The sequence below is a fragment of the Octopus sinensis genome, linkage group LG1 (assembly GCF_006345805.1).
Source record: "Octopus sinensis linkage group LG1, ASM634580v1, whole genome shotgun sequence".
In the NCBI taxonomy this organism is placed as follows: Eukaryota; Metazoa; Mollusca; class Cephalopoda; order Octopoda; family Octopodidae; genus Octopus; species Octopus sinensis.
This window is the reverse complement of record NC_042997.1, coordinates 30706979-30733755: the sequence shown is the minus strand read 5'-3', so window position 1 is coordinate 30733755 and position 26777 is coordinate 30706979. Positions and strand designations below refer to the sequence as shown.

Here is a 26777-nt window from a genome sequence, read left to right as displayed (position 1 = left end):
TGAATATATAGGACAAATCAAAAATAGTGGATGAATATCATCTATTTTTGATTTGTCCTCTATATTCATCCGCTATTTTTGATTTGTCCTATAAAATAGTGATGAATATATAGGACAAATCAAAAATAGTGGATGAATATCATCTATTTTTGATTTGTCCTCTATATTCATCCAGTCATAAAGATAAATTTTTATATAACCAGAGTTTGTATGAAAATTTTTCTAAGGTCTGAAGCAAAATAGAACTTGTCTAACAGATGCTTGTTTTGTTATGGTTGCCCATTGGAACCAATGATAGCCATCTCTTTTTTTTTCTTTTGTGTGTTTTAGTAATGCTGTATCCCGATCCGTAATGATCAGCTATAGTTGAAGATGAGGTATGTAAGTGTTTGGGTGGAGAAAACATTTGTGTAGCTTTGCATATATGTTTTACTTCTCACTTTCCTTGACTTGAAGACTTAAGTATGTGCTTCAAGCACAAAACTCATTTTTAGAAACTGTGGTGTCACTGTCTATCTGCTTGCCTACCTGCCTGCCTGTCTGTCTGCCTGCCTGCCTGTCTGTCTGTCTGTCTGTCTGTCTCTCTCTCTCTTTCTCTCTCTCTGTCTTTCTATCTCTCTGTCTTTCTCTCTCTCTCTCTGTCTATCTCTCTCTCTGTCTCTCTCTCTCTCAGTCTCTACCACTCTTTTCAGTTATTATGATACAATTTTTATTCAGTGGCAATGTTTCTGTCTGCTTGCCTGCATGCCTGCCTGCCTGCCTGCCTGCCTGCCTGCTTGTGTGTGTGTGTGTGTCTGTGTGTTTCTCTCTCTCTTTCTCTCTTCCTCCTCCTCCTCCTCCTCTCTTCTCTTCTCCCCCCTCTCTCTGGTCAATTGTTTTCATCAACTAATCTTTATTTACTGCAGCACATTTCTCTTTCTTTCTTTCTTTCTTCCTTTCTTTCGTTCTTTCTTTCTTTCTTTCTTTCTTTCTTTCTTTCTTTCTTTTTCTTTCTTTCTTCTTTCTTTCTTTCTTTTTCTTTCTTTCTCTCTCCCTTCCTCTCTAAAACTATTCTATTGTTTTCATTAAAAATAAGTGATCATAAAGTTTTTCTTTGATATACTTTGAGAATATTTATGAAAAATTCTTACACAATATTTATCATAGCAAAATTATTTTGAACTTTTATTTTGTAATAAACAAATGTCTTAACCAGAGCTCTTTGAATAATGAAAGCCTTCCTTGATTATTTCCTGTGTCTAAATTGACTTTGTGTTTATTAATCTTTTACTTATTTACTTGTTTCAGTCATGTGACTGTGGGTATGCTGGAGCAGCACCTTTTAGTCAAACAAATTAACCCCAGGACTTATTTTTTTTAAAGCCTGGTAATTATTCTATTGGTCTCTTTTGCCGAACTGCTAAGTTATGGGGATGTAAACATACCAACATGGGCGGGTTGTCAAGCGGTGATGGTGGGACAAACACAGGCACAAAGACATACACATACATATATATATACATATATATATACATATATATATATATATATATATATATAATATATATATATATATATATTATATATATATATATATATTATATATATATATAAACTTACTTGGAAATGGATGTGTGACATTCAATTAAATAGTAAATAGTAAATAATGTATATATATATCATCATCATCATCATTGTTTAACGTCCGTTTTCCGTGCTAGCACAGATTGGACGGTTCAACCGGGGTCTGGGAAGCCAGGAGGCTGCACCAGGCTCCAGTTTGATCTGGCAGTGTTTCTACAGCTGGATGCCCTTCCTAATGCCAACCACTCCATGAGTATAGTGGGTGCTTTTTACGTGTCACCGGCACAGGTGCCAGGGGAGGCTGGAAGCGGCCACGATCGGTCAGTGCTTTTTACGTGCCACCGGCACAGAAGGCAGTCAAGGCTGCACTGGCATCAGCCACATTCAGATGGTGCTTTTTACGTGCCACTGGCACAGGTATCACAACTACAATTTCCATTTGGTATTTATTTTGATTTTGATGTACTTGACCCAATAGGTCTCCTCAAGCACAGCAGGTCACCCTATGATCCAGGGTATGCACAGCAGGTCATTCTGCAACCCAAGGTACTTTGGATGGGTTGGGGCTATGCGAAACTGGTGCAGGAAACAGCTATGAACTCACATTATTTGTCAGGTCTTCAAAGTCACAGCATATCTCCAGAGATCTCAGTTCTTCGTCATTGCCTTTGTAAGGCCCAACATTCGAAGGTCATGCTTGACCACCTCATGCCATGTCTTCATGGGTCTACCTCTCCCCTGGATACCTTCAACAGTTTGGGAGTGGCACTTCCTCATACATCTCTCCTCATCCATCCACAGTACATGACCATACCAGTGCAAACGTCTCTCTTGCACACCACATCTGATGCTTCTTATGTCCAGCATTTCTCCCAGGGTGCTTACACTCTGTCATGTGTGCACACTGACATTACACATACAGCGGATCATGCTAGCTTCATTTCTTTCAAGCCTACGCATGTCCTCTGCAGTCATAGCCCATGTTTCACTGCCGTGAAGCATGGCAGTTCACACACATGCATCATACAATCTACCTTTCACTCTGAGCAAGAGACCCTTTGTCACCAGTAGGGGTAGAAGCTTTCTAAACTTACCCAGGCTATTTGTATTCTAGTGGTGACACTCTCTGAGCATCCACCTCCACTACTGACTTGGTCACCTAGGTAGCGGAAACTATCAAGTACTTCTAGCTTCTCCCCCTGGAGTGTGATGGAATCTGTTTTCTGAGAATCTGTGGCGTCTATTGCCCCTGTACATCTGCCGCACATGAAAACTATCTTCTCGGTTAATTTTCCTTTGATGTTGCTGCACCTCTTAATATATATATATATATATACATGCATATATGGGCACAGGACGTTACCAGTGGTGCAGACAACATGAAATATGTAAACAAATGAGTTAAATATGTAAACAACAAAAAAAAATGGGAAACAGAACAAGTAAACACAGAGAAAGGACCGTTCATCAGTTGTCGGCTGTCTATCTACTCCTCATTTTGAGCATCCAGCGACAATATAAGTCCTCAAAAAAAAAACTCCCATAAAATGTACAGGAAACAAATATGAATATGTAGAAAATGTGTAGGAAACGAATATGAAAAAAAAAAAATGCACACAAAGCAATGGGAGGGTGAGGAGAGGACCTGAGAAAATTCACAAGATCCGAGTTTTTCCCTCATAACTTTTAGGAAAATGGGATTTTTCAATGAAATCTTATATAAATGCCTTTCAAACGGCATACATTACGATTATAAAGAAATTTGAGGGTAAAATCTTTTCCTAGGGGATAGAGAGAGAACCTCGGAAAATTCACAAGATCCGAGTTTTTCCCTCATAACTTCTAGGAAAATGGGGGGTTTTTTCAATGAAATTTTATATAAATACCTTTCAAACTGCATACATTACGATTATAAAGAAATTTGTGGGTAAAATCTTTTCCTAGGGGTGGTGAGAGGACCTCAGAAAATTCACAAGATCCGAGTTTTTCCCTCATAACTTTTAGGAAAATGGGATTTTTCAATGAAATCTTATATAAATGCCTTTCAAATGGCATACATTACGATTATAAAGAAATTTGAGGGTAAAATCTTTTCCTAGGGGTGGTGAGAGGACCTCAGAAAATTCACAAGATCCGAGTTTTTCCCTCATAACTTTTAGGAAAATGGGATTTTTCAATGAAATCTTATATAAATGCCTTTCAAACGGCATACATTACGATTATAAAGAAATTTGAGGGTAAAATCTTTTCCTAGGGGGTAGAGAGAGAACCTCGGAAAATTCACAAGATCCGAGTTTTTCCCTCATAACTTCTAGGAAAATGGGGGGTTTTTTCAATGAAATTTTATATAAATTCCTTTCAAACTGCATACATTACGATTATAAAGAAATTTGAGGGTAAAATCTTTTCCTAGGGGGTAGAGAGAGAACCTCGGAAAATTGACAAGATCCGAGTTTTTCCCTCATAACTTCTAGGAAAATGGGGGGTTTTTTCAATGAAATTTTATATAAATACCTTTCAAACTGCATACATTACGATTATAAAGAAATTTGTGGGTAAAATCTTTTCCTAGGGGTGGTGAGAGAACCTCAGAAAATTCACAAGATCCGAGTTTTTCCCTCATAACTTTTAGGAAAATGGGTTTTTTTTTTTTCAATGAAATTTTATATAAATACCTTTCAAACAGCATACATTATGATTATAAAGAAATTTGTGGGGAAAATCTTTTCCTAGGGGTGGTGAGAGAACCTCAGAAAATTCACAAGATCCGAGTTTTTCCCTCATAACTTTTAGGAAAATGGGTTTTTTTTTTTTCAATGAAATTTTATATAAATACCTTTCAAACAGCATACATTATGATTATAAAGAAATTTGTGGGGAAAATCTTGGGATCTATATATACAGTAATATACACTTTGACTTGTTTCACACAAACACTAACATAGTTTTTTGTCCAGACATTGTTACCACTAATTTTTATAACTTCAGCATTCATTTATTATTCTTTTCAGACTCCTTCGATTCTTCAATCTAATGTAATCCACACTCTAGAAAATGTATTTCTGAAAAATGTCATCGTAAAATATGTATAAAGAAAGGGGGCTGATGCAGTTTCGCACCCCATCTTCAAAAGTGCATTTTTTAAAAAAGATTTCTTCGGATTCCTAATCATGGTAAAGGTGCACTTGTAAAAATTTAACGTGTCTGTATAAATATACATACATACATACATACATACATACATACATACATACATATACATGTGTGAGTGTGTGCATGCATATATATATATATATATATATATATATATGTGTGTGTGTGTATATATATATGTATATATATGTATGCATATAGATGTATGTAATATATGTATGTATCTGAGATGCAGCACGAAGTTTTGTCAGTGAACAGGTCGCGGTCTCAAAGCGACGAAAATATTTTGCCAAATTAAATTTAATTGTTGAAGTGAATCTAACGGTTTTTGTGTGTTTCTTAAATGGCTTATAAACACCTTCCACGCTGCAATTGTTTTCGTTCCAGCACACGATCTCAGATCAGGTCACTTGCTATGCAAGTACATCTCCGTAATATATATATATATAATATGTATCTCTCTCTCTCTCTCTCTATGTATATATATATATAGATAGAGAAAGTAATAACGATTGTATGAGAATAACGACGGAAGGGTTAAAAAGCCTAAAAATAATTGAAGATAAAATGAAGCAAAATTGAAGCCAAAACATAAAAAATTATTGAAAGTGGGTAGAAATAAACACTACGTAGTATAGTAGTACTACGCTAGGACATTTGTAGAAAGTTGAATGTGATTTCTGAGTATAACAAGGAAAAATTTGGATCTTGGGAATTTTCCGAAACTTCTCTCCCCACAAATTACTTTATAATCGTAATGTATGCCGTTTGAAAGGCATTTCTATAAAATTTCATTGAAAAATCCCATTTTCCTAAAAGTTACAAAGGAAAAACTCAGATCTTGTGAATTTTCCGAGGTTCTTTCCCCACCCCCTTGGAAAAGATTTTACCCACAAATTTCTTTATAATCGTAATGTATGCCGTTTGAAAGGCATTTCTATAAAATTTCATTGAAAAATCCCATTTTCCTAAAAGTTACATGGGAAAAACTAAGATCTTGTGAATTTTCCGAGGTTCTCTCCCCACACCCTTGGAAAAGATTTTACCCAAAAATTTCTTTATAATCGTAATGTATGCCGTTTGAAAGGCACTTCTATAAAATTTCATTGAAAAATCCCATTTTCCTAAAAGTTATGAGGAAAAACTCGGATCTTGTGAATTTTCCGAGGTTCTCTCCCCACCCTCCCGTTGCTTTGCGCGCATTTTTTTTTCCATATTCGTTTCCTACACATCTTTTTACACCCATTGCACTATTTTTTCTGATTTTCGTTTCCGGGTCAAGTTGTAAACATTAACCCCAAACTCTAATTGATCCTAACTCTAACTCAGATCAGATCCTTCCTTACACAGCGTAGTAGATAAAACAGATTCTGTTTTAAACCACACGCCAAAGTAACACCTCGTTATCAATATTACTTAGTCGGTTTCCGACTCCTTACGTTCTGGGTTCAAATCTTGTCGAGGACAGCTTGCCTTTTATTCTCCAAGGGTCGATAAAATTAAGTACCAGTCAACTACTGGAGTCAATGGTTTCGAATAAACACCCTTTTCTTAATATTGCTTCTCTTGAATCTAAATAAGAAACAATTATTATGTTGGTTAGTGACAATGTATGAAGCATGATTAAAGATTTGTACTATTTAGTTATCTCCCTTTACATTCGGGGTTAAATCCGCCACGGATCAGCTTTTTAATAAATTCTGCATTAATTTGTTATCACTAACTTTTCTTTTTTTCTTTTCTCTGTGATTATTATTATTATTATTAATAATAATATAATAATAAAAAGAAAAATACCAGTCTTGTACCGAACAGAGGCGATGTTATTGATAATGTACTCACAAAAATATTTGTGAACTTGTATCAATATTAGAAAACATAAGTTCAACAACGTCCGACTTATCCGGGGGGGAAAAAAATTTAGGGAATAAGTGAAGAATGTGAGGAAGATATATGGGGCAAAATATCTTTGAAGCTTCTGATCTTATATATTAAAAAAAATAAACAACAAAAAAATTTCTCTTCATGAGGTAAATTCTATATATTTGTTATTTTTTTTTTTTTAAACTTTTAATTTTTAAGGATAAAAATATGATTTCTTTCGAAGAAATATAAATATTTCTCTTCTTAACAAGAACCTATACTTGTTAAGTAAAAATTTACAATGACAAGTTGTCAACTGTCAGGTTACCGAGATAGAGAAGAAAAAATGAGAATGCTGCAAAATATACCGTTATCTTTTTTTTAGCCAATAATTAACAATTAACGGTTATAGCGTAACTAATGATATTCATATTAACGATAGACGAACATATATAAAAGAATAATTCATTTTTATTCCGATAATCTTCACAGTAGTAATTTTACGACATCGTTTCGGTTTCTTACATCACAAACGTTCAAGATGGAGGACGGTGAGAACCAGGCAGGTACGTAAGCAATTACTTTAATTAAACAGCTTTTTAATCAATTATATCGTAATTAAAACCCCCTCCGACAGCGAGAGACAATACTGTATATGACATTCAACATATTCCTTTTCTTAACAGTGACGTCTGTACTGTATTATTTGCCCCATTTCTGCTTTTAACCTTTCAGATTATTCTATTTACGATTCATTAAAATCTTCAAAAATTTTCCCCCTTTTCTGTTTTGTGATGTTTTCGTAAATTTTCCTCAAAGTAAATCATGTATAAGTCACAAATGGTGATGAGATATTTAAAGGTAATTGTAGACAATATAATTTTATAGGTCAGAAACGACTTTGTGAGCTTACAGAACTCTCATTAAACATTTCTGTTCCTTAACATGAGTGTTTATATAGATGTGAAGAAAAATCACATCTATTTAAGATATCATTTATTATCTTTGTTTCGCAAACATATTGCTTCTATTCCAACTTGATAACGAACAGTATTTAACTATTTACCGAACCGTGTTTAACTATTTAATGAACCGTATTTAACAAATACTTTTTTTATATTTGGTTTATTTTATAACGTATTTCGTCTGTCGTTGTTACGTTCTGGGTTCAAACACCGCCGAGGTCGACTTTGCCTTTCATCCTTTCGGGGTCCGATAAATAAAGTACCAGTTATGCACTGGGGGTCGATGTAATCGACTTAATCATCCCGTTGTCTGTCTTTGTTTGTCCCCTCTATGTTTAGCCCCTTGTGGGCAATAAAGAAATATATTTTATAACTGTTAGCTTTTTGAGACAACGTTGATGCTTGCCAATTTCTTAGGCAATATTTTTTCCCCCATATCGTTTACGTTAATATTTATGTTATCTCTAACAGATTTTGTTATTTTGTTGTACACAAATTCTCTTTTAAATGTACCTAAATGTATCCAAATAGAAAGAAATATGTAAATATAATTCTTCAAATTCCATTAGTTGTCATTCAGGTTGGTTGGTTATTTACTATTCTATTTTTGTAAATCAGACTGCATTGCTTTTAAGAAAAATACCGAGTTTTTACCCTGGTACTTTTTGGTCTTAGATGCATTTAGCTGCGGGGTTTTTGTAATTTTTTGTTTTGTTTAATATTGCCGTAGGTCGGACTCGCTATAAGTTGTATTTTTTTCTGTAGACATTTTCACGATTTTATTGGAGAGTTATAGAATCTACGGATGTAACAATCCTCTTTGCTAACTAAACATGCAGTTGTGTGTGTGTGTTTATATATATATATATGTGTATATGCATGATTGTGTGTATGTATATATACACCCACATATGTGTGTGTGTGTGTATATATATATATATATATATATATATATATATATATATATATATATATATACACCCACATATATGTATATACATACACACTCACATATATGTATATATATACCCACATATATGTATATACATACACACTCACATATATGTATATATATATATATACCCACATATATGTATATACATACACACTCACATATATGTATATATATATATATACCCACATATATGTATATACATACACACACTCACATATATGTATATACATACATACTCACATGTGTATATGTATACACACCCACACATATACGCACACATACACACCCACATATATATATATATACATACACACACATATATATATACACATATATACACAAACGCATTTACACGTGTCTATGCATCAAGTGTTTTTTGTGTTAGCTGACCTTTCTAATCCCAACTACCTGATCTTAAAGTTTGAAATTTAGTAAACTTGAGTATTTTTAGTCACCAATTTTAAAACATGGATCAAAGACTAGAATTCTAAACATAAACACGAGAAGAATTCTGTGATGAATATAAATTGTATGGAGGATAGAAATCTTAAACTTTTCTCTGTAAATTTTCCTTTAAAATTACACCGATCTTTCGTTTTGAGAACAGTTTACATCACTTAAATCTCGATGCTCAAACCGAAGGTGAGCTAAAATTACAACCAACTACTATAAAATGAACAAACCGGGTTTCAAGTTCAGTGCCATTGTGCTGCAAGTGCCTTCTTTTTTTAGTCCTGGAGCGACCAGTACTTTGTGAGAGAATTTCATAGATCAAAACTATGGAAGCCCGTCATGCATGTGTGTGTATGTGTTTGTTCACTCCACCGTTTGACAAAAAGTGTGCCGTTGCCAGCCTCGCCTGGCCCCGTGCTGGTGGCACGTAAAAAGCACCATCCATCCGTGGGCGTTTGCCAGCTCCGTCTGGCACCTGTGCGGGTGGCCCGTAAAAAGCACCATCCATCCGTGGGCGTTTGCCAGCTCCGTCTGGCACCTGTGCGGGTGGCACGTAAAAAGCACCATCCATCCGTGGGCGTTTGCCAGCTCCGTCTGGCACCTGTGCGGGTGGCCCGTAAAAAGCACCCACTACACTCACGGAGTGGTTGGCGTTAGGAAGGGCATCCAGCCGTAGAAACACTGCCAGATCAGACTGGAGCCTGGTGCAGCCTTCTGGCTTCACAGATCCCCAGTTGAACCGTCCAACCCATGCTAGCATGGAAAGCGGACGCTAAACGATGATTCTGCCAATAGAATCTGAAAGAATAAGTGTGCAGGGTTTCTGTTTGTTCGATGAAAACTTTTCAATGTAGTGCACCAGCATTACTGCAGTTCAACAAGTGGAAAAGTAAAAAGAGTTTAAAAAGACCCCAATTTAATGATATAAAGTACGATTTCTCTCCTTTCTCTAATTCATATTTTTACGCTATATATAATATGCAGGAGTTTGAGATTGTAGTATGAAATTGGTGTAGCCATTTCCTTCCATACTTTGTAGAATTAATTTGATAATAGCATTAACTAAGGAGTTCTCAAAAGTAGCAGTTTTTTTTTTACAACATTGGCATAGGAGTGGCTGTGTGGAAAGTAGCTTGCTTACAAACCACATGGTTGCGGGTTCAGTCCCACTGCGTGGCACCTTGGGCAAGTGTCTTCCTCTATAGCCTTGGGCCGACCAAAGCCTTGTGAGTGGATTTGGTAGATGGAAACTGAAAAGAAGCCTGTCATATATATATGTGTGTGTCTGTGTTTGTCCCCCCAACATCGCTTGACAACCGATGCTGGTGTGTTTACATCCCCGTAACTTAGTGGTTTGGCAAAAGAGACCGATAGAATAAGTACTAGGCTCACAAAGAATAAGTCCTGGGGTCGATTTGCTCGACTAAAGGCGGTGCTCCAGCATGGCCACAGTCAAATGACTGAAACAAGTAAAAGAGTAAATGTAATTGTATAGCAAATCCTTAGTTAGTTTGTTGGTTGGTTCTTTTGTGATTATTCTAAGGGTGTTTTATAGATGGCAAATTTGTTAGAGTAATGAACACTGGAATTCAAATCCTGTCACGGTCAACTTTGCTTTCCATTCCTTTGGAGTAAATATAAGAAGTACCAACTCAGTTTGTATCAATTCATCTCTCTTTTTTTTTTTTCTTTCTGGAACAATTAGCTTTGGTCAGATATGCAGAGGGATGGGCTCCACCAGCTTTAGATGCCTAGATATGTCATATATCACAACAGCACTCCATTAGGAGTTAATGGCTTAGGAAAAGGGAGAGTATTTTGGATCTTCCTTAGCCAAATTACTGCTGCTAGATTTCCAACACTTTCTATTTTGGAAATATAAAGTTAAGATTGCTATTCAAAGGATACATTGGTTATTTTGACATTCACCTATTGAGTTTCATTTTTGTGACAGTTTTGCATACCGCCTATTGCTGGTTTCCCTGGGAAACTAATTCATTTATAATCGTACCTTTATAACTAAAATTATATCATTGTTGTAAGAACTTTGTAAGTACTGCTTTGGGATGGCACTCCCACTACATACTATTCAAACTAATGCTTGTCCAGCAACTGCTTTACTAATTATGCTACAGTGTCATGCAAATGGTTTCCTTGCTGGTGGCACATAAAAGCATCCATTATACTCTTGGAGTGGTTGGTGTTAGGAATGGCATCCAGCCATAGAAAACCCGGCCAAATGAGACTGGAGTCTGCTGCAGCCTTTCCAGTGGGCCAGCCTAGTGAAGCCATCTAACCCATGCCAGTATGGACAATGGACGTTAAATGATGATGGTATTTTATCTCCTCTAAATACTTTAAATAACAGAATTAAATTTTCATATTTAATTTGAGGCAGTGTGATAGAAGGTTGGTATTGTGTATTGTAATTGGTAGCATAGTCAACCAGGAAGCGATAGGTATCATCATCACCGTTTAACTTCCGTTCTCCATGCTAGCATGGGTTGGGCGGTTCGACTGGGGATCTGGGAAGCCAGAAGGCTGCACCAGGCTCCGGTATGATCTGGCAGTGTTTCTACAGCTGGATGCCCTTCCTAACGCCAACCACTCCGTGAGTGTAGTGGATGCTTTTTACGTGCCACCTGCACAGGTGCCAGGCGAGGCTGGCAACGATCACGATCAGATTGGTGCAATTTACGTGCCACCAGCATGGAAGCCAGTCAAGGTGGCACTGGCAATCGGCCACGATTTGGATGGTGCTTTTTCCGTGCTGGTTCAATTTCGATTCACTGGAATTTCAGTGGACTTGTTCCATCTCAGTTGGTGCTTATATTATGTAATATCGCTTACATTACCCATTGGTATTTAAACTGGTCATATCCAGCCAAAAATATTCCGCTTGTTTCATGTTCAAAATGGCCAGATCTTGCTGCCTACACCTATCCTATAAATAATCTCATTGTCAAAATCTCGAGGTTGTAAGATGAGGCATAATTAACTGAAAACTGTGCATTGCATTTTGACACTGTAATTTGAATGCTAAAATCTTGACATTAAATTCATAATAGAGTAACCACCCTATGGAATTTTTTTAATGGTTGTCTGCATTCATACCATGTTCAGAAAATATTGTTGGTAGTATACCGGTCATTAAGGATGTTTGATATTTGAGCTCATGCATAAGTGAACTTAGACACAATTGTTTAGCATTTTGATGACTTATTAAGATATGGACTAATGACCTTAAAGGCCATCAATTTAGCATTTCATCATCACATTTTATTTATAGAGAAGACACTTAGTTAACTATTAATCACCAATCTTATGAAACAATATTCCATTCCTCAGTTTTATTAGTGTTTAATGTATAAGAAATAGAACAATAAAAGTACTTGCTCCAATTTCTGCTTGAATATCCAGAGTAACTTCAGTCATGCTCATATAGAATAGTAGATAATTAAAATATGGTTTTGGCTGGCAACAGCAATGGGGGTATGTAGAGAAGACATGATGCTAATAGAGAAATGGATAGATAAATCAGAAATACTAAATTTCTAAATCTCTCGTAGAGACATGTACGGTGGTGGGGCAATAGAATGGTTGTATACTGTCAATCTAACACGAACGTGACAGTAGGGGGGTACACCACCGCTGTATAGCCCTAGGAAGCATCGGCGCCTCCTGATGGCTTTGACACATTTTTCCTGTGTCCTTATATACATTTACGAAGGGGAGACAAACACCCCCGGCCGCCCGGGCTGCATCTAGGGACACGTGTCTCAGGATGATTGTCCTTCGTCGGCCTAGATAAGCCATTGAGGAAAACAGAGTGTGTGATAGAATAATTAAGTTTAGGCTATTCATAGACAACATGACCATGACATATATCTCTGCTTATGCTCCATAATCAGGGCTTGATTACATATGATGGCAACTCTTGTTATCGTGGTTACCAGTTTTAATGGACATTTTGGGCAACAATATGATGGCTGCTCTGATGTTTGAGGCTACAGATATGGTTCAAGAAATAAAGAAGGATCAAGGCTTTTGAAATTCTGTTATGCAATTGACCCAACCCCAACCATTTGCAAAATGAACATCAGAAAGCCAGCCAGTCAGCCAGCCACTTGGTTATATACCAATCAGGTGAACACACAGGCAAGACTCCATTGGTGAAGAACATACCACCACTCACCATAGGTTTAGTAATTTCAGTGTAAGAACTAGATGAATCCAGAGGCAAAAGACAATCTACTATTTTCTATGAGCATGACTGAAGTTACTCTGGATATTTAAACAGAAGTTGGAACAAGTACTTTTTATTGTATTTCTTGTGCATTAAATACTAATCAAACCAAGGAACTATCTTCTCTATAAATAAAATAAAATGTGATGAAATACTAAATTAATGGGCTTTAGGTCATTAGTCCATATTAAGATATGGACTATGCAAATGACCCAACCCGGCATCAAAATACTAAACAATTGCGTCTATGTTCACTTAACGCATGAAAGAGCTGAAAGAGCACTCAGCCAGTTGTAGGTTCAGAGAAATTCTAACTGGCACATGTAATTAAAAGGTGGAGGAAATAGAGATTTATAGCTTAATAGATAATTGGGAGTTTCTACAAGACATGGTAAAAGAATAGCACCCTAAAGCACTATAAAATGTTAGAGCCATAAAGCTTTAGAGACAAGCCTGGAAAGTTTTGGAAAAGGTGGTGGGGGTCAAACAAAAAATATCAGGTAAATAGAAGAGAAACTAGATGTCGGGTTATACTTATCAAGGGGAAAGCCAAATGAAGTTTGTGCATGTTGTAAGAAGTGAGGATCGGAAGTGCAAGTTGTTCTGGATTGCTAAAGTGTACTTGAGAAAATCAAAATATTTGGGAGAAGTGCATCTGAAATGATAGCAGTGGAAGCTGTTCTCATTAATACTGAAAAGTGAGAGATGTAGAAATGTTATAGGGAAAGATTGTTAAATGAGGAGAATACTTAGGAAGAGCGTGGTTGTCAATGGTAGGGACCATATAGTTAGCTGGGCCATTGGGATTAATAACTGAGATGCTTAACCTTTTAATGTTCAGATTACTCTGTCAGATGTAATACTTTTCTATTCAAATTGCTTTGAATTAATTATGAATTATCTCATAGTGTGAACACACATGGCTCAGTAGTTAGAGCATCGAGCTCACAATCATGAGGTAGCAAGTTCCATTCCTGGACTAAGCTGTGCGTTGTGCTAGTGAGCAAAACTCTTTATTTCCTGTTGCTCCAGTTCATTCAGCTGTAGAAATGAGTTGTGATATCACTGGTGCCAAGCTGTATCGGCTTTTGCCTTTTCATTGTATAACATCAGTGGTGTGGAGAGGAGAGGCTTGTATGCATTGGTGACTGCTGGTCTTCCATAAACAACCTTACTTGGACTTGTGCTTTGGAAGGTAACTTTCTAGGTGTAATCCCATGGTCATTCAGGTTTGTACCCTTTATCTCATAGTGTTGAGGTTTCAATGTTGTGATTATTTATTTGTAGAATGTTAATGTAGCTTAGGTGTGAGAGGTTAGATATGGTCAGTTTCAATGTAAGACATAGAATATTTGACTTGGTTTTGGCCAGCTTAAACGTTAAAGGGTTAAAATATTTTAGTTGTTCACATAATTACTCAGGTAGATAAGGATGATGTTCTACCACTGACTAATTTTGAGAATCTAGAATTGAAAAGTAAATTTAGTAAGGACTAATTTGAGCTGGAAAAAATGCAGGACCCCACTGCTGCCAAGAAAGTGGCTTTGGGCAATAGGCAGGATTAGGTTGGAGTTCCATCCAGTTTAAATTATAAGTGCACAAGAAGTGTAATGGGATCATAATCAAGCTGACTATTAAGGTAGACGTATTATATGGCAGAGGCACAGAAGTAGTTAGTAGCGAGCATATCATCACTATTATTATTTAATGTTCATTTTCCATGTTGACATGGGTTCGACAGTTTGACCAGAGCTGGTAAAATTAGGGGCCGTGTTAGGCTCCATTGTTTATTCTGGCATGGTTTCTATGGCTAGATGCCATTCCTAATGCCAACTACTCCACAGAGTGCTTTATATGTGGCACCAGCACAAGTGCTTTTAACATGGTGCCAACACCAGTGCTTTTTATGTAGCATCAGCATTGGTATCAATTCTACTGTGGTGGACAGATCTTTTTGAGTACATGTGAGATAAATCCCTCAAACGATGGAATGGTTCTGAAGAAGTAGTGGATAGGTTGAACTAATTAAAAGTGGAGGTGGCTGTTCCAAATGCACAGTAACTAGAGAAAGAACAGAGTAGAAAAAGTTCAGGGAACTATTATCTTTGCTGAAATAACTTCTATCGTCAATTGATCAATCAGTGAAACTAGGATCATCTTCATCATCATTTAACGTCCACTTTCAATGCTGGCATGGGTTGGACGGTTTGACTGAGGACTGGCAATCCAGATGGCTGCACCAGGCTCCAATCTGATCTTGCAGTTTCTACAGCTGGATGCCTTCCTAACGCCAAAGAATATTAATCATAGAAGTTATAGTGATAGCAACATCTATTGCAAAAACACAGCTTTTACTTGTATTAATTACTAATTCTGTACATGCTGACAAAACGAATTTCTGATGGCTAAAAGTAAACTGAACTAGGAATAGAGGAAACACAGATTCTACTTGCAGCATAAGTAATCCGGAGCGATAATTCAGAATACAGTTTGATTCAGAGTTGAAGGTCTCTTTCTAGCCATATACAACCATTCAAGTATCATTGGTACTATAAAATGTGCTCTCCCTATGCTTTAAGTAGTTGATGATGGGGTATCCAGCAATGTCTAAAACATGGCATACATAACATTACCTGTTGGTAGTTTTTCCCTGTTGTTGTGTCTCAGGCGACAAGAGTAACATGTGACAAAACATTCTGTGATTCATCCAACCTGTACTTGCATTAGAAGAATGGACGTAAAATGATGATGATGGAAATCTAATGGCAATGATCTGAAAATAGGAAGTCCTGGAATACTTAATAAGAACTATATATATGAACATTCTTGTTCTTGCTTACATTAAAGAAAGGGGGGAAAAAAAAAAATCAAAAACATAGCAGTGATAACAATTTTGCTTGGCTTGGTGGGTCTTCTCAAGTACAACATAATGCCGAAGGGTCTTGATCATTGCCTCCTTGAAGCCCAACACTCAAAAGGAATGTCCTATTTAAACTCCATCTATTTCTCTTTCCATTTCAACTATCTTTGTACCATGCCACTTCTGTAAGGTGATGTTATTGGACCTGTCTGTATCCAGCACCCTTTTACCACCATCTTCTATTCCTTCTGTTTTTCTCTTCTTGTTATCTGTGGAATGAGGGTTACCCATTAAACTTATCCATAATCAGTTCCTCACCTTCTCTCTCTTTTATTGCTAGCCATCATTCTCTCTTCTGTTAATCGCTCTCTTATTCAATCAGTGACATTCATCACACTCTCTCTCTCTCTTTCATCATCATCTGACCCATCTTCATTGCTACCATCACTCTCATATTACACGCACTTCTGCCATTCATTGTTGACATGACTTTCATAGTTGCCTCTCATCAGCCTTTCTCCCTCCTGTCTATTTCCTCCTCATCATGTCAGTCATGCTGTTTTTCTATTCAGCCTCTTCACAAGTGCTCAGCATGTAGCTGCCCATAGCTATTTCTCTTAGCAACCTCTCTCTTCTCTAACTCTTTCATCCTGGTGCCCTCTCATTACATTTCTATTCATCCTTTTAAGCCATGTTTGTTTTTGTTTTTGATAATTTTCTCTTCTCTCTACCCTAAATTTTTAACCCCACCCCTGCATCCCTTCCACAGGCATTGCCTGAGTATATATTTATAGCATATATGTTTATATTAGCAGAATGCAAGACGCATATATGGTTTGATAAAAATATTATTGGGTTTATCGTGTAAAGTTATTCTTCCTATATGAAATGAAATTGTTTGCCAATCCAGGTTGACAGTGTGCTGTGCTTCATATGTATGCTAAGTGTGAAGAATATATTTCATAGTTTGTGTAAATTATGTAATTTATGTAATTTGAATAAGAATTCAGAATCAATTGAAAGTGAAAGCATTTGTATTTCATTTCAAACTATTATTGAAAATAATGTTATCATGTATTCTTCTTATCTGATAATTCTTAAAATAATTTGAAAAAAAATGATTTGCAACTACAATGTTGGGAGAAATCCATGTATAGAAAATAGAAATTGAACCATTCTTATAATGTGAGGAAACTGGAATATCAGGAGGAATGTTGAAAAGCTGCACACCCAAATATTGGAACTGGAAATACAGGTCAGGAGCAATACATGGGACAGTCGTTGTCATCATTTAATGTCTGTTTTCCATGCTGGCATGGGCTGGACAGAAGTTTGTGTGGAGGTGCCGAGGATTGAACCTGAGGCCTTCTACAATAAAAAATTATATTAAGATTTGAGTCCTAGTTTCTGTAATATTAGATCTGTACTTGTCATACCCTTAGGAATTCTGAATAGAAACTCTGCCAAATCAAGATTGGAGCCTGGTGCAACCATCTGGTTTGCCAGCCCTCAGTCAAAATCGTCCAACCCATGCTAGCATGGAAAGCAGATGTTAAACAATGATTCATGTTGGTACCTCAGGAAACAATAATTTGGATTTTTATCAATTAGGGCCTAAATGAAGCGATCACAGATTTTCCATCTATTGTGCATCCCACATAAAAAGTGACCATTAGCAATGCAATATTACACATGATGCAGTCCAGTAACTGTCTTTGCCCCGTGACGTGTGACATAAGCTTCTTAGCTGTTAGTCTTCTTTTACTGTGTAGCTGATGTAAATTACTGGGGATTGTTTTGAAGTCTGTTGCAGTAAAGGTATTAAAGAATTCCTGATCAACATCAGTGTCTTTCAATTTGTAGAAGTGTCTGCAGCAGCTACCACTTGATGGCATGAAAGGCGGCGCGCTGGGCGAAATGCTTACTGGTATTTCGTCTGCCGTTACGTTCTGGGTTCAAATTCCGCCGAGGTCGACTTTGCCTTTCATCCTTTCGGGGTCGATAAATTAAGTACCAGTTGTGCACTGGGGTCAATGTAATCGACTTAATCCATTTGTCTGTCCTTGTTTGTCCCCTCTGTGTTTAGCCCCTTGTCGATAGTAAAGAAATAGGTATGAAAGAGTTACTTGTGTGTTAAGTAATCAATTTGTCTCTTGTCTTAATCAATATGCACATAATAGTTGGGTCTATAGAACCATTGCTGTCAACAGTTTAAAGATTTAAACTTTGGTCCAAAGTAAAGATAATTTAAGGCAAGTGCTAATTCCATTGCCTTTTTTTAAAATCTGTTTTGGGATCAGTGGTAAAGTCTTGTGGAAATCACCTGGCAACACCGTGGCTAATCTCATCTGAGCCCTGTTGTTATTGCAAGGTGTGTAATGGCTTGTTCAGGAATTCTAGAGCTCTCTTGTATGCCATTGTGCATTCATCCCAACAATCATCTGGCATTTCTTTAAGAACTTGTTCAGTGCTTCAATTATTTGCAGTGTTGCAAACAATTGCATCATTTGTGCTCAAGTCCAAGAGGAGCTAGAATGCTAAGTATGCTGAATTGTACCTCTGGAAAGAGAATGGTGGCGATATATGATGAATCAACCGCAATAACTATACTTTTATGTTGATGAACTATGGCAAGCAACAGACTGATTAGGAATATCTTTCTAGTTTTGCCAGGAGTGTCAAGGAAGCAAATTCCATCTCTTTGTTGTAGAATCATCTCATAAATAGCAGTAGACTGCCCTCTAATGTGCAGTAAGTTTGGATTCCTTGTCATATGTTGTTAATGTTAACACTGTATGACGTATTTCTCTCAAAATTTCTCTTGCAAGATTTTTGACTTTGGTGTGTGGTTTGGTTGAGAGAGCCAGTTTTTTTTTAATGTTTTTGGCCTTTTATATTGTTGCTTGTTTGTAATGTGTATCCTGTTTCCATGCCAGGCTACATTTGTTCAGCTTGCTGTTTGAGGTCTTCTGCAAGTTCATCACTATACTTGAGCCGATGCTAAAGTCAACTGCATGGTCCACAATATCTTATCTATGTGTGAAAAGAACCTTATGACTTTTGGCTGTTTGAGATTCAGTACCTTCAGACACTGTTGTCTTCTACTGTGCATCATTTTCTTGCATTCCAATCTTAAGCATGCCTTTCTGTAGATAGTTCAAACTTTGCTATTTGTTTAAAAATCTTAATGAACTTGGACCTGACTCTTCATAGAGAAAAAAAATAGAGGAAAGCATTCATGTTGTCTGTGTATTATACATTTTTCCAATGCTAGTGTCAAACCTTATGCTAGCTTTGTCTTCAAAAAGACATTTTGCTTTCTTTGACTCTATTGCTTGTCATTCCATAGCAATGTTTATGTGAAGGGATCATGTTGCTACAACCTGAAAAATATTTTAAGTGTTGTCTCTTTTGGATGTTGTATTTGTTGTGTGAAAGTTACTGAAGTAGAATAAACTGGCTGTTTTCCAAGTGGAGACTAAATTTTTGAACGCTGTCCATGAATGGGCAAAGCAGGAAGTGTCATTACTGCAGATGTATTTTTCCCTGCTGCAGTTAGGTGAAGTCGTTGCAGTAGATTTGAGCATCAGAGTGTCTGTTGGCATATTTGCAGACATATGTTATTGGTTTTATTGAATTGCCAAATTGAATGTGTGCATTAGCTGTCTTGGTCTGTGCATTAGCTGTCTTGGTCAGAAGTGAGCAGTAGAGAACTATCCGGCTGTTAAATATCATGCTGTCTAACGAAAGTTTGGAAGTTCCCATACTCTGGTCTTCTGTGAGATGTACATTTACACCTGTTTGGGTTTCCTTGCTAAATAGTCTTGGAAATTTGGTGAATTTGTTGTTTTCCATGGAAGGTAAACTCTTTGATACACCATAGGGACGAAGAACTATTTGGATTTAAACAATATTGGAAGGTCAGCTAATATAATGGAATCAATTTGATTGGAGTGAATATTTTTTAGCCAGATGATGTATACATATAGCAGTACTCCTTCCTATTCACCATTCTCTGGTATACATGTGACACATGACAGTCCAAATATTTGGTACTTAGTAATCAAACCCATCATCTTTCCCAGGTTTAAGAGGAAAACCCTGTCTGTGACATCATGCTACTGATTGTCTGATTACCCTGGAAGGACCTCTTCTTGAATTTCTTTCTATTTAAAGTGGTGTGAATGTATTGAAGGTTAACAGTAAAACTTTAAGAAAGAATGTTGACCATCAGTAATCTTCCTTTAAGCTGCCCTCAAAATATCATCACCATTATTGATGTCTCTTAAATACATATAGAGTCTTCTCTCAGCCCTTCTTGATTAGTTTTAATGTAGTATAGTCTGTCAGACTGTATTTTAAACTGTTGGAAGAGTTTCATTTTGATGCAGGTAGTTAAATGAATTGTCTTGAATCATGCAATGAGGTTTATGGTATTCGAAAACGATTGCCATCTTTGCCTTTGACCTGTGTATCTCATCTTTTTGATAGTAGTCTTTGCACTCCAGAATGATATCTTTTGCTATGGAGATTTCCACTCATGATGACAGACACTACATGATATTCAGATACATTGAAACAGCACATACTGTCCAGAATGCCTCTTGTAATCATCATTGACTATTTGAAATTCTAAGGTGGGCACTGACACTCCTGGTATTACTGTTTATGCATGGACCATTTCCTGATCAAGTCGGAGTCTGTACTTTGGGAGATGGTGATTTTATTTTGGATCTGTCTTCAAAAACCAGATCTCTTTGTTGGAGTGGAACTAAATCAGTTTTGGTAGAATTGTCCTTGATATTGGCTCCAAAGGAAATCATTTGGAAAGCAGAATTGTATTTTCTGATTTTCTGAGAAAGATATCTAAAATCCTCACTTGTGGCAGTAACAAGCTGTCTTAGGAGGTTTGGTAGATTAGCATAGGTTGGTTAAATAAACATTTTAGCGCAATGAAGCCATCTCCTCTTTCCATTTTTTGGCCAAGTACGTGTCACAAATTTTGTAGTTAGTGCCAATTGAAACTATATTCCTGTCCAGGAGCATAACTGAAAACATTTCTCTTCTACTGTTCATGTATGTATAGCTGAAATCTAGTCTCTTTTTGCTTTCCTCTTTGAGTTTTTTTTATCTGGCCTTGTGTAGTAGTGGGCTTCCATAGTGTTTATGTGAAGCCTCTCTTGCAACATTTCGAAAGTGAGCCTGTTGTTCATCAAGTGTCCCCAATTGGTATCTTGTCATTAACTTTCTATTCACAGTGAGCCTAATGTTCACTTTCACTTCTGCATTTCTAGTAGGATTGAGAATTTGTTGCCTCTGTTCATTTGTTTCTGCTGTCCTCAGTGCATGCTTGTATTTGTCAGCAAAGGACATAAATGTGTGAAGTCTTTTCAGTAACTTCATTCGAGGAAACCTCATTCGGAGTGAATTGTTCATAAAAACTATGTTTGGTTATGACTGTAATTTGAACTTGCACCATAAAATTTGGTTTCTGTTGTATTGCTGATTATACTGATGTGATGCATCAGCTTCTGGTAAAAAATGTATCAGGTAATGGTAATTAACCCTTTCATTACCAATCTGGCTGAAACCGGTTCTGACTGTGAGTACAAATGTCTTGTTTTCTAAAGTTTTGAATTAAAGTCTTCCACCAAACCTTAGTCACAATTTATGTTCCTAACACTGGCTGAATGATAACTAACATATTTTACTAATTTCTTTGTTACATTTAAAGTAATTGAAAGAAACACAGAGTATCTCAAAATAAATACTGTAACGAAAGGGTTGAAGTAGGCAGTAAAATTACAGCCAAGGCCAAATGTAATCTTCCTTTTAATGAGTTATTTGCTACTCACAAATTAATAATGGAATTGCAAGTCAGAAGAGAGATATTGCAGAAATGTCATTGTAATCCTTTTTATTTGTTCACATTGTTTTGAATTAATCATGGCTTGTCTCTTAAGATTTCTATGATATGATGATTTTGTAGTGTAGTTGTGAATCGGGTCAGTTTGAGCATAAAACGGGTAGAATATTTTTGCTGGATATGGCTGGCTTAAATGCAAGAGAGTTAAATAGAAATGCAGTTGCGAATGATTTTGCAAATGCAGGTGGAATGATAAGATAGGAAAACTTAGAAGAGAAAATGACACCCAATATATACTCTGTAAAGTGGTTTGTATCCAGGAAGGGTATCCAAGCCGTATGACATGTCTATAAGAGGAGCAACTTTTAATAAGAGATGAATAGGAACTGTAACAACCTATCCCACCCATACCACCCTGCAAAGTGGATGTAAAATGATGGCAAGATGATTTATTGTGCTATAAAAATAAATTTGTTTTAAAAAATATAGTATACATCAGACTCAGATTTATGGACATATTTATCGAAATTACTCATATTCAAGGTCACCATAAGCATTTAGAAGATCTGGTTCTGCTTGAATTTCAAACGGAGAATACTTATAACATTCTTATGGAAACCTATTTGTTTTCTTGAGTGTCCTTTACTGTTTTTGGATGAACAAGGTAAACTTATTCAGAGTGCTTTCCACTGTTTTCACTAAGCAGCCTTTGCTTGATTTGTTGGCAGATATGTGTGTGTGTGTGTTTCTAGTGTCACAAAAATGTGCCATGTTCTCTCTATAAAGTTGATAATAGGAAGGACATCCAACAGCAGAAACCAACTCCAGAATGAAACACGAGCAGGATGTAATTCTCTGGTTTGTTTAGGCGAGCAGTAACTCTGAATTGGAATTGACTTGGACTATGATAACCTGTCCAGCCCATGTTAACTTGGGAGTTCAACATAAAAATGATGATGATTGTGTCTGTATGTGATAGGCTTGCTATCCATCTTCATATCCTTAATAGCTTATCTAACATAGAGCAGTCAGTCTCAATAGTCACTCCCTTTATTGCATTGACATTTACCCTTACGTTCTCCTCATTCAGCAGTTGCTTGTATTACCATTTCCTTGTTTCTTCTCTGCATTGGCGAGGGCAAGTGTACTGCTATTATTCTGTACCCAATTTTTTGCTCATGATGTCCTGACTTGGACATTGTCTTGCAATGCAGAACACCTCACTTCTCTGGTCCTCATGTTTTAAAACATTGGCATTTGTTTTACTTTTGGCTTCTTCTGCTAGATATACTTAATGTCTAACTTCTCTTCTTTCTTTACCCTTTACAGACTTTTAAATTTTTCTGACACTGTCTAATGCACTACTTCTTCACCATGTCACCCTCCACCTATCTAGTACTGGAACCTTGTTTCATCCACTAATCTGGCTTGTAGCTCACAATATATTGTCTAGTAGGAACTTTCTTGTAGTTTGTAAGCTATTTGTTGTTTAATTTCTTGCATTTCGGCAATTTCAACCAATCATTGACGTCTATAGAGGTGAATACAATATCTGCCGTATTTTGTTAGCAACATTTTCTGGCGGTGTCATATGAATTTGTCACTGTTATTTATGAGAAAAAAGATACCCTGTGGCCATAAACTGAGGGGTCACTCGTAAACAGAGCTGGATAACAAAACCGTTCCCTCTTTAGTGTCCACTCATAATTATGACCCTAGTATCGATCTATTGCATTTCAATCTGTTTTAGGGTTAGGTTTGGGTTAGGGTTATCATGTAGAACTCTTGGAAGTTACATACTGTTGCAGGAGCTTTTTAGCTTCAATATCTTCTTTCTCTGGTTTGTCTTCTTGTCTTTGACACTGTCTTAGTTCACTGATGATCCTCAACTTGGGATAAATTTATCTCCTGGGAGTAAACATTCAGTGCAGGGTCTCCAAAGTGGTTAATATCGATCCCTGGAGGTCGATGGAACTATTCAAGGGGTTGATAAGTGCACATTTACTTAATTATTTTTTCTTGTACATGCCTGGCAGTCGATGAGGGGCCAAGGATTCCACGAAGGGGTCGATGGTCTAAATAGTTTGGGGACCCCTGCTCTAGTGGTTAGGATGTTGCACTCACAATCATAAGATCATGGTTTTGTTTCTTGGACTAGGTGACAAGTGACCGAGATCTTTGATTATGTACTCTGTTTGAGAAAACCTGTCAAGCCAAGTGAGATTGTAGTTTTGACTGATGCCGGGTTACATAACTGGCACCCATGCTGGTGGTACATAAAAAGCACCCACTGCACTCTTGAAGTGGTTGGCATTAGGAAGAGCATCCAGCTGTAGAAACCATGCCAAATCAGATTGAAACCTGGTGCAGCTTCCCAGCTTACCAGTTTTCAGTCAAACCGTCCAACCCATACCAGCATGAAAACAGATGTTAAATAATGATGATGGTATGTTGTGTTCTTGAGCTAAACACTTCATTTCACATTGCTCCAGTTTCGTCAACTGTAAATGAGTTACCTTGTGATGGGCTGATGGAGCAATGTTGTGATCACAGTTACTTATATGGCATACAAAGTGGGTAGTTACTCTATGAGTGTGAGGACTCGAGAACATAATGTCCAGCAATGTTTAAATGGCAGGGGTAAACATATCTTACACACAAAAAAAGAAGAATTCAATAGAGTTTTTAATAAATTCTGAATGAATCTCACAGACCCATTCCCATTATTTACCGAACAAGCCTTGTTCACTTTGTGACCACATAGATATGTCATGTTGTCTTGAACGAATTTTCAACTAAATAAACTAGTAGGATTAGTGAATCAGCTGAGTTTCCTTTCATACTGCTTCTAGCATTTTTGTTTGGTCTTGTGCATAAATAAATTACTTAGCATTGTATTGGTTTATTTTGATAGTTAACTTTTGTTCCATGATCTCCCCACTCCTACTTCATCATAGTTTTTGTGCAAAACTTTAGTTACGAAGTTGTCCTGTTATTTTCCACTGCTTCTATGTTGGCTATGAATTTTATTTCTGCATTTTTTTTGCACAGGAATAATGGTTTAAATGGTAAAATACATTAAACAAATTTATGTAGGTTAATGACAGAAGACTGGTTGAAAATGTCTGAATCGAGGTCTTTTCTTCACTTGGGAAAGTCTTAACATTTTTAATCAGCAGCTTACCCTGTTTTTTGGTGATCAATACATTCTAGTTGTGATCATTGTTATCTTTCTTTAGGTATAATCTTATTAGAACTACATTATTCAGTGTGTTCTTCCTCTCTTTTTGATGGCATAGCGATTTTGTCCTTCCTCTCGGAGTGGTTGGCATTAGGAAGGGCATCCAACTGTTGAAACTCTGCCAAATCAAGATTGGAGCCTGGTGCAGCCATCTGGTTCGCCAGCCCCTCAGTCAAAATCGTCCAACCCATGCTAGCATGGAAAGCGGACGTTAAACGATGATGATGATGATATGGCTACCATTTCCTCCAAAATATGCGACATCTTAGAGGCTTCTTCATTGGCTTATATACACCACTCTTTCAGTTTGAGATTTGGTTAGTTGTTTATTATCACTATGGTACCTTTTCAAAATTTAATTATATTCTCATCAGACTTTGACCAATAGCTTAAGTATTTTCTCTCTCTTTATTTTGATACTTTTCATTTTGTTATTTCATTTTCTGATCAGGTTTTGTTTGTCAGTCTAAGATCCAGATTGATTCAAATTACGAAACAAATATTAGTATTCCAATTTAAAGGGGAAATAAAAGTCATTGTGACTGGTAGGTAAGAGTAGAAGAAACAATTCATGGAGTGTAGCAAGAAGAAGCAGTATGTTAAGATACAAAGTTATCCTCGGATTGGAAACCTAATTTGAGTACCAACAACTACAAGAATAATATAAACCCTGATGATGCAATAATGAAAAAAACAAACAAAACAAAACAAAACAAAAAACAAAAGTAAAACAAAACCAAAATATGAAATTACTTTTTACTTAAGTCATTTGGCTCCCTCCATGCAGAGGCATTGCCCTGTAGTGCCTAGTTGAACAAATTGACCCCAATACTTATTTTTAAAATATCTGATGCTTATTCTATCAGTCTCTTTTACTGAACTGCTAAGTTGTAGTGATGTAAACAAACCAACACTGGTTGTCAAGTGGTGGGGTGAGGGACAAAGACATGCACATATGTACTTATAATATGTACACACACAGACACACACACACACACACTCACATGTATGATGGGTTTTTGCACAATTTCCATTTTCCCAAATTCACTCACATGGCATTGTTGGCCTGGGGCTATAGTAGGAGACACTTACTCAAGGTGCTGTGCAGTGTCACTGAACCCCAAATCTTGTGGTTGCAAAGCAAGCTTCTTAACCAATCATGCCCATGTCTGGCATTTTGTGGCATTTTGTCTTTGATTTCAAAGCAAAGAAAGTGGACCTAATATTTTGTAAGTTTTATTTAAGACTTGTGAATTCAAATGCTAAATATAATGAAGTTAAAGAATTCTTGGTGAGAACTTAAATCTCTGTTTAGTGAAAATAGATATGACTTCAGATGATAAAATTAAAAAAAAAATATGTTAGTCAGAGCAAAGGTTAGTAAAAAAAAAAAAAATGTTAGATCTGGCTAGAGGTTTAGCTTTCAGATGATACAGGATATAAAATACATTGTTGGACCAAATTACCCTACCAATGGAATCATGGTACATTAAAGTTGATAAATGTATTTTTATTTATTTGTCTTGAATGTTATAGTGTGATGAAAGAAAAATGTATACATCACGACTTTGCTTAAATAATGTTTCTTTTATTTTTTTTTTTTACTATTCTG

At 36.5% G+C, this 26777-nt stretch overlaps 1 protein-coding gene across 1 annotated transcript in view; it reads left to right on the top strand.

Moving 5' to 3' along the window:
- The first annotated feature begins 357 nt into the window (after window positions 1–357).
- The window catches only part of LOC115212916 (E3 ubiquitin-protein ligase MARCHF6), a 93834-nt gene continuing 67414 nt past the window's right edge, over window positions 358–26777 (top strand). Inside the window, exons 1-2 of the mRNA XM_029781740.2 lie at window positions 358–377; window positions 7072–7145. Coding sequence (XP_029637600.2) covers window positions 373–377; window positions 7072–7145 — 79 coding nt within the window. The 5' untranslated portion in view covers window positions 358–372. The remainder of the gene's footprint in view (window positions 378–7071; window positions 7146–26777) is intronic.